Source organism: Mytilus galloprovincialis, unplaced genomic scaffold (assembly GCF_965363235.1).
Source record: "Mytilus galloprovincialis unplaced genomic scaffold, xbMytGall1.hap1.1 HAP1_SCAFFOLD_108, whole genome shotgun sequence".
Classification (NCBI taxonomy): Eukaryota; Metazoa; Mollusca; class Bivalvia; order Mytilida; family Mytilidae; genus Mytilus; species Mytilus galloprovincialis.
This window is the reverse complement of record NW_027468045.1, coordinates 68,054-77,752: the sequence shown is the minus strand read 5'-3', so window position 1 is coordinate 77,752 and position 9,699 is coordinate 68,054. Positions and strand designations below refer to the sequence as shown.

Below are 9,699 nucleotides of genomic sequence, written 5' to 3'. Positions count from 1 at the left end.
GATTGTCTAAAGAACAACGAAGAATGTATCATTTTATTTTGATCTTTTTTAGAATATTTTACAGACTAAAGAACTTTTCTGATCAGTTATTAATTATGACCAACAACAGAAAAAAAATGGACTTAACAAACAAAATGTTCCAGGATCTTTTCTTATCCTTTGTAAGGATTTTTGAACTAATGATAATGTAAGTTGAAGTTAATAAGTTATTCATAGCAATAATCCATTCAATCATGCTCTAACAGGAAGGTTTCTGACATTGAAGAACATGAAATGCTATTGTATGAAAGGATGTATGCACAATGAACCAAATAAATGATTATAACTTTTATATATATTTCAAAATTTGCATGCAAAAATTGAAGATATTTATCTCAAATTGAAACATGAAGTACATGAATTTGAAATATATATAGATTAACAAATCTGTTTTTTCTAACAAAAGTAAATCTGTACTTCTGATTGTATCATTCTAGTTTTAAATCTGTGTTATGCATCAAAAGTAAGATTACAGAATATTTATTTACAGTGATGATAATAATTTCCAAGCATACAACATGACTGTTGGAACCAAAACTATTAGATCAGAACCTGATGCAGTGATATGTAAATTTTTCCCAACAGATGTCCTTCAGTTTACTGAGAAAGTAATAGCAGTGGTTCATGTTGAGGTAATCTTTTGGATTTTATATTATCTGATCATTGTGACCTATATTTTGAAATAAGATGACACCTGTTTGTATGAATTTTCTTAATGTACTAGACCAGTTTACCATTCTTGGCTTGAATCATACTTTACAGAGCTTTCTTTATAAATTAAATTCCTACTAATCAACCGATCCCTCCTTTCTAGCATGATATGATGTTAAAACAAGCTTCAATTACAGCATTCAAAGATAGTAATGGTGTTTTATACTGCAATCAGCTATTTTACTATACGTATAAAGCTATACGTATAAACGTTAGCTTTATACGTCAATGACCTCAACTAACCTATAAACCCCGCCTACTTACCAGAACTACTGTATTTCATCAACAACGTCACGTCACAAACATGACAACGTGTAGTAACAATGGTCAAAAGTTTATGAATTTAAACTTGTTACGTCTTCAAATTGGTAATATATAACCATGTTTATTAAATGTTATTAATTAAATTCATTTCCCCTTTCTAATTCCTTAAAATGTCAATGTCTTACTGCCTGAACTACGCTCATAGTGAAATACCCCAAAATGGTACCCCAAGAGGGAAATTCCAAACACTTTTTTTAAACAATATTTTTGTTCCATATACTTTTTATTTTTTTATCGATTTCAGTATAAAGACAATATACGTATAGTGTCTTAAAAATGTATTCGGCACGAAACAGGGGAAATGCTCGGTAAAACCTTGCATTTCCCCCGTTTCTAAGCCTCATACAGATAAATTTCATATTTCAAGACACTATACGTATATTCATTCAGGGGACTTTCTTAAATGAGTGATTTTCTAAATCACTGATTCAAGTAACCTTACTTCCATAATGGTTGGAAGTAAGAGTTGTCATTCTTTAATAATCACCTATTTAAGTAGCACAAATTAATCACTATAATTAGTTATTTAATTTTATTTTAGCTTTAAATATAGAATACTAATGATCCAGGGACTAATTATGTTTCTAAAATTATCAGAACTAACATCTGTGTTGATAGGATGACCAGGTCATTTCAGATGATGACCTTGAACAGTTTCTAGGATAATGACATAAAAATCACTTGTTTAAGTATCATACCTCAATTTCCTTCCAAAAATTCACTTCTTTAAGTATCATTATTTTAATAACCCCCACTAATTTCAACACCCCCGAACAGTGAAATTTTTACAGTGAACAGTAGAATTTTATTACATAATCTGAAAGATGAAACCTTGAACTTTACAGGAAAAATACTTCCACTGCTGGGAAAAATCTAGTAAGAACATGAAGAAAGTATCAGTTCATTATGTAAAGCCATTTTTATAGCATTTTTTCAACTAAAATAGAATTTGCAGCTAAATGATAGCATCAACGGCATAAACCTGGCTACTTAAAAGAAGCAAAAAGTTCATTTTTTTTCAATTTTATTAATGAAAAGATATTATTTAAACCTATGTGTTTAAAATTTTGGTAAAACTACAAAATTACAATTTGTGACAAAACTTCGAATTTGCTACTCAAATAAGTGATTTAAAAAGTCCCCTGACTGATATTGTCTAAATATCCTGATTTTCATTACCATTAAACATTTTGTTATCTTGAAATATATATATGTATATGTGATTCTTGCTGATATGAATATATTTGTAGTCAATCAGGCAAGTTTTTTACGGTCATATTAAAGTTCAAATTTAGCAAAAAGTTAAATATGCTTTATTTGGTGTAAAAAGGGAAATTTTCACAGCAGTTTTATTTTGTTTTTTTTCACTGTTAGAATTGAAATACGAATATAACTTCTGTATAAAAGTAAAGAGATGCTGATTGCCAATGAGAATACTATTAGTATTCACCAAGTTCAAATGAAATGGATGTTATTAAATATCGGTATAGGCAAATGATAGCATACTGCCTTCAACAATGAGAAAAAACCCACACCGTATATACAAATACAAAAGGCTCTGGCCATGAAAAATATGAAACAGTTTAATTGAGAAAGCTAACAGCTGCATTTATAACAAAACAATTTACAAAATCAAATATGACAGATATATAAGCATGAAGTCTACACATATTATTATCAAACGTGTGATTAATTACCCATAATCCTTGTAGTTTGATTAGACAATTCTTCTCTGTTTATTATTTTTTGTATTTTTGCAAGCAAACAAATGAAAAGGTTCAATTGTACATTAAATATCTTATAGATTTAATCTTTATGTACATTAATGAACCAACAATTAATGAAAAATTGTTTTTTTCTGGTCGATTTTTAACACTTTTTTTAAGATAAAAATCACCATGGTAGTGTTTCAAAGTCATTTTATAAAAAAAATTCATAGATTCCTGTGAAATTGTGAATCACAAAAATAAAACGATGCAACTGACAAATCTCGAAATGAAAAAAGTTGAAAATCATACAGTAACCTATAAGCTTTGTTCATTTCTGTGTCATTTGGTCACTTGTGGAGATTTGTCTCAGTGGAAAACATATATCACATGGTACATCTTCTTACTTTTATGTGTACTCAAGAATTGTGCCAAATACCGTTGAGCCGAATATTACAATATCTTCAAAACCATAATTTTTTCAAAAATTTTGCCACAATATAACATATAGGTTGGTAGTTTTGTTAATGATACCCAGCTTATTTTCCTTCTATTATGGTTGTATTGAAATGTTAGGCAATATTCTTATATATGAGAAGTAGTTTATGTATTATTATTATACCCCACGCAACGAAGTTGCGGAGGGTATAATGTTTTTGACCCGTCCGTCCGTCCGTCCGTCCGTCCGTCCGTCCGTCCGTCCGTCCGTCCTCTCAAACCACACAACAGAATTTCACGAAACCTTTTCAGATAATAAGGACATACTATGTAGTTGTTCATATCGAGGGGAAATTGCGATTCAATTTTTTTTCTAGGAGTTACGCCCCTTTGAACTTATTTACTTTAATGTACTACTGCAACAGTTTGTCATCGCAACTCCTCTCAAACCACACAACAGAATTTCACGAAACCTTTTCAGATAATAAGGACATACTATGTAGTTGTGCATATCGAGGGGAAATTGCGATTCATTTTTTTTTTAGGAGTTACGCCCCTTTGAACTTATTTACTTTAATGTACTACTGCAACAGTTTGTCATCGCAACTCCTCTCAAACCACACAACAGAATTTCACGAAACCTTTTCAGATAATAAGGACATACTATGTAGTTGTGCATATCGAGGGGAAATTGCGATTCAATTTTTTTTCTAGGAGTTACGCCCCTTTGAACTTATTTACTTTAATGTACTACTGCAACAGTTTGTCATCGCAACTCCTCTCAAACCACACAACAGAATTTCACGAAACCTTTTCAGATAATAAGGACATACTATGTAGTTGTGCATATCGACGGGAAATTGCGATTCAATTTTTTTTCTAGGAGTTACGCCCCTTTGAACTTATTTACTTTAATGTACTACTGCAACAGTTTGTCATCGCAACTCCTCTCAAACCACACAACAGAATTTTATGAAACTTTGTAGATAATAAGGACATACTATGTAGATGTGCATATCAACAGGAAATTACGGTTCAATTTTTTTTCTAGGAGTTATGCCCCTTTGAACTTATTTGCTTCAATGTACTTCTGCAACAGTTTGTCATCTCAACTCCTCTGAAAACACACAACATAATTTCATGAAATTTTGTAGATAATAAGGACATACTATGTATATTGACAGGAAATAATTATTCAATATTTTTTCTTATACAATTTTTTTTTCTTATACTTATTTAATTTCTCCAATGACAATGTGGGGACGTGGGGTATGTGAGCGTGCTCACTAAGGTTCTTTGATTTTAAGTTAAGTCATTATACATGCTATATATTGATTAAGGAAGAGAAAGACAGCTGTGAATATATAAGTACGAAGTCAAAAAGAAGGAGAACTGATGACGACAAAACTTCAAACACCATGGGTCATATTGGTTCAAATATACAGGGACAACATACAGGTGAAATGATAGCTGCCTTGTCATCATCAGTGTTTGGTTTTAATGGTATATTTGGGTTCATTGTACAAGGAACAAAGGTTGGTATTATCTCCGACACCGATTTAAGCCAAGGAGTGGCTCAAAACATTTTGGGGAGATTTTTTTCCAATTTTGTGTCTCGCTTGAAAGAGTCAAAAAGCGAAACATACATTGTAGGTATGCTGTTTTCAGCATCAACGACGGCGACAACGGAGGCGTCAACAATGTATTAGTTTGTGATTAGGTCTAGTTTATGGTGAACCACAAGTGGTAGGTCAATCATATTTGGTATGCAGTTGTATTAGCATTGGCACATCTCATTGCCATGGAGATTATTTGGCCCTCCCCCCTCAATCATGGTCTATTGACTTTAAAACTTTTGCTTCTTATACATGTATTAGTTTGTGATTAGGTCAGTATATGGGTAACCACTAGTAGTAGATCAATGATATTAAATATGCAGATGTATAAGCATTGGCATATCTCATTTCCGTGGAGATTATTTGGCTCTGCCCCCTAAGTCATGGTCTATTGACTTTGAAAATTTTGCTTAGTTACATTGTAACATATATTAGTTTGTGATTAAGGCAGTTCAGGGGGAACCATTAGTGGTCGGCCAATGTTAATTGGTATTCAGTTGTATCAGCATTAGAACATCTCATTTCCATGGAGAACATTTTGGCCCATTCCTTCAGTCATGGTCGATTGACATGATTGACTTTGAAACTTTTGCTTAGTTTATATGTATTATTTTTTTGTGATTAGATCAGTTTAAGATGAAATGTTAATGTTAAGTCAATGGTATTTGGTACTCAAATTTATTGGCATTTGTAAGTATTGTTTCCATGGAGATCCTATATCTCCACCCCCTCTTCATGGTTCATTGACTTTGAAACTTTAACATAGTTTACAAGTTAATGTTTGTCTTTAGGTTTGTTTAAAGGGAATGACTTATAATAAGTCAATGATATTTGGTATGCAGTTGTAATAGCATTGGCACTTCTCATTCAAATTGAGATTGATTAGCCAAGTACCTCAGTCTTGATTCAATATTTACCCAACTTATGTAACATGTTAAGTAATTGCTATTTTAATGTCCACATTTGCATAATCAAAATTACCAACGAGCAAGACATATCATAACTGTGATAACAGTTTATCTTAATTTTTTTTGAAATATCAATTTTTTTTAAAAGTACCAAGAAAAAATCTTCAATAACACTGTGAGTATTGGGTAATAGCAAGAAATCTTCAATTGCACAGTATTATGCATCAGCAATATGAGTTAATTATATTTGCTGAATCTAATCATATATGAAATACACATCCATTCATATAGTACTTAAGTCTATAAAATGCCTTGTATGACCAAATGTGAATCAATTCTAAAGAAAAAAACATTGACTTTATTTATGCTACACAGAATGAAAAAAATATATTGGTAAAACATGGTAAAGAAAAAATATAATAAAAAACCTGTACAGTGCAGTTACTAACTGGATGACCATTAACTTTAACTATAAAAGGCTAACTTAGTTAGCCACAGCTATTGGTTTTATACTATTGCTCAGGAAAACAAATCAATCAGAAACTGCACTCTTAGAGGATTTTTAAAATAATTTGACCTCAAGCATCATAGAAGAGACAGTGACTGTTGAAATACTCATCTGGTGCAGTAAAATTGGTACCTATAAATAAATGTTTTTACCTCTAGCATAACTTGGTAGACATTAACATACCTGTCATACTCAAGCTTTGATTTCTAGTCATGATATTGCTATACTGGAAGTCCTTTTTGGTTTGATCAGGTCTTCATTGATTGTAAGAGGTTTTGGATGTTCAAACTTAAAATAAAATTGATAATGGAAATGGGGAATGTGTTAAAGAGATAACAACCGACCATAGAGCAAACAACTGTGGAAGTACACCAATGGGTCTTAGTTTTAATTGAGCATCAATTATTGAAAAGACATTTTTTGTGGACATTGACATCTGGTGCAGTAAAATTGGTATCCTTAATGTTATTTCATACAGTCTAATTAAAAAATTTAATTGAAGTCCGCAGTGTTTATGAGAAATTAGTAATTACTTAATGTCATCAGGAGAATGGATGAAAGAATCATATAATTGATTAAGTATGTCTTGTCTGAGGCCCTTGCTTTTGAAGTGTTCTTGCATGGGAAATTAAAAGTATTATTTAGATAACATACTATTTTAATGGATGATGCATGATTCTTGAGTAATCTCACAGAACACTCAAAGGTCTAGGTTTAAAACAGATTATCATGGATGTGAAAAAAACAAGGTTAGTAGATGGAGTCAGAGTAAGTGTGTGACAGGGTTATCATCTATTTATAAGCATAACCTGTCACATGACAAAGTTTACTTTACAATACTAATACTCAGATAAAGTGATAATTGTATGGATTCAATGTAGGGACATTCCAAAACAAAATATTAACTTTTGACCTTGCTTGTTAGAAGTATTGTCAAAGATTTAAGAAGATGCTGTTATGATATGTTACTATTTTTCAGGTTACTGTTACATCTTTACGTACCAGTGGACAATTCTCGGAGCAGCTTAAAAAAGGAAATATCAAAAATGCACATGCCACTGTTCGCTATAGCCCACAGTGTAATATCTTAACTAAAGAAGGAAGAAGTCAACTTATTGATATATTTTTAGGAATGAAAGTATTACTGCAATGTCTTGAATTGTAAACAAAGAAACTTATTGGTTGAATTCAAAAGTGAAACAATCTGCAAAGGAATCCATCCAGTAAACAATGAATTTGTTCAAAGTACTTATGGTACTTTTACCTTTTACATTAGGATCTATCATATGTATAATAATTCATATAATTTTTATCTCTTGCTATGTATGTCTAACACTTGCCATGTATAAAATTAAGACTCAATCAAACTTATTGTGCTGTTCATGCTATTACAAACCAGTTATAAGTCTTATTTGGTAGGTCACATTCTGCAAAAGGGGAGGTGGATTTTTATACGACCGCAAAAAAATTTGCGGTTGTATATTGGTATCATGTCAGCGTCATCCAAAGACGGATCGTTTCCAGACAATAACTTTAGTATAAGTAAATAGAAATCAATAAAATTTTTAACATTGATTGATTTTTGGAGTTGGTCCCTACGGTTTAGGAATTAGGGGCCCAAAGGGGCCCAAAACAAGCATTTATCTAGTGTCAGTACAAAAAGTTGTGTATAAGTATTTCAATTGTTCTGAAATTGTACCACAATGTTAAATACCATAAGAAGAAGGTTTGGATATATTTTGTGGGTTATGGGGCAAACAGTCTAAGATTAAAGGGCCATAAAGGGGCCAAAAACAAGCATTTTTGTAGTTTCAAGACAATAAATTGGAGTTATCTTTCTTGCACAGAATGGTTGTTGAATCACCTAAAACCAATGCTATATGAAATCTTCTTTGAAAATTGGAGTTATCTTTCTTTGTCCAGAATAGTAGTTGAATCAACTTCAATTAATGCTATATGCAATATACAATGCAATATTCACTTTACTACCAACTGATAAATTAAAGCAGTCTTTACCATTTAGTGATTACAAGCACTTTGATTACCATTCTAGGGTTATGCCCCTTTACAAATGAAAAAAATTGAAGAATTTTTTAGTTTCTGTTCTCTTAACTTAGGTTTGTCTCACCTAAATTAATGAAATGTGTATATAATGCTTATTACCTCTAAACTCAGTTTAAGTTCAATTTTTGGCAGCTTCACTTTTACAGTTCTTTAGTTATGTCCCTTTATAATGTTATATGCTTGCAGGGGCATCATCTGTGTCCCTATGGACACATTCCCCATTTATTTTTTTAGAAGTTACTATTAATTGATATTAATTTTAACCACGACTGTATGACATTTTATATTTTGATATTTTATGATGTATTTAAATGAGTAGTTATTGTTGCAAACTCCATTAGAAATTTGAATTGAGATCTTTTTTGGAATAAGGGAAAGGGGGAGGTGAAAAATAATTGGGGGAGGGGGGTCAATTTTTTGAGATGATTAATGTTCAACAGCATAGTGAATTGCTCAAAAGCAAAAACAAATGGTTAAGTTCATTAGACCACATTCATTCTGTGTCAGAAACCTTTGCTGTGTCAACTATTTAATCACAATCCAAATTCAGAGCTGTATCCAGCTTGAATGTTGTGTCTATACTATCCCAACCGTTCAGGGTTCGACCTCTGCGGTCATATAAAGCTGCGCTCTGCGGAGCATCTGGTTTGTTACAGCATTTGGAACATATAAGCTATCATCTGTGAAATTGATATTCCATAACAGTTGACCAACTCCTGATTGTGTCTGTAAAATTTACCAATGGATGATTTCATTTTGGCCATGTGAGCTTATGTCATCACTTGGCGTGTCATCCGTCTTCGTAATTGTAAACTATTTCACAATATTGGTCCAAATACCTGCAAACTTTAACTGAATGTTCCTTAGAGTACCTTGTTAATAAATTGTATCCAAAGTTTCGATTTGTAAATGATCATGGTCGCCATTGCTAAAAAAGAACATAAGGGTAAGATAAAATTGAGAATGGAAATGGGGAATGTGCCAAAGAGACAACAACCCGGCCATAGAGCAGACAACAGCAGAAGGTCACCAACAGGTCTTCAATGCAACGAGAAATTCCCGCACCCGGAGGCGTCCTTCAGCTGGCCCCTAAACAAATATATACTAGTTCAGTGATAATGAACGCCATACTAAACTCCAAATTGTACACAAGAAACTAAAAGTTGAAATAATACAAAAATGCGGCGGCGGGGTTAAACATGTTTGTGACATCTCAACCCTCCCCCTATACCTCTAGCCAATGCAAAAAAGTAAACGCATAACAATACGTACATTAAAATTCAGTTCAAGAGAAGTCCGAGTCTGATGTCAGAAGATGTAACCAAAGAAAATAAAGAAAATGACAATAAGACATAAATAACATCAGACTTCTAGCAGTTAACTGA

General features: G+C 32.1%; 1 protein-coding gene across 1 annotated transcript; it reads left to right on the top strand.

Moving 5' to 3' along the window:
- The first annotated feature begins 47 nt into the window (after positions 1–47).
- On the top strand, positions 48–9,213 carry LOC143060277 (uncharacterized). Its single transcript, XM_076233592.1, has 4 exons — positions 48–187; positions 530–671; positions 4,559–4,753; positions 7,230–9,213. Exons 1-4 carry the CDS (start codon positions 96–98, stop codon positions 7,413–7,415), a joined length of 615 nt encoding a protein of 204 aa, XP_076089707.1. The 5' UTR covers positions 48–95; the 3' UTR covers positions 7,416–9,213.
- Positions 9,214–9,699: the final 486 nt, after the last annotated feature.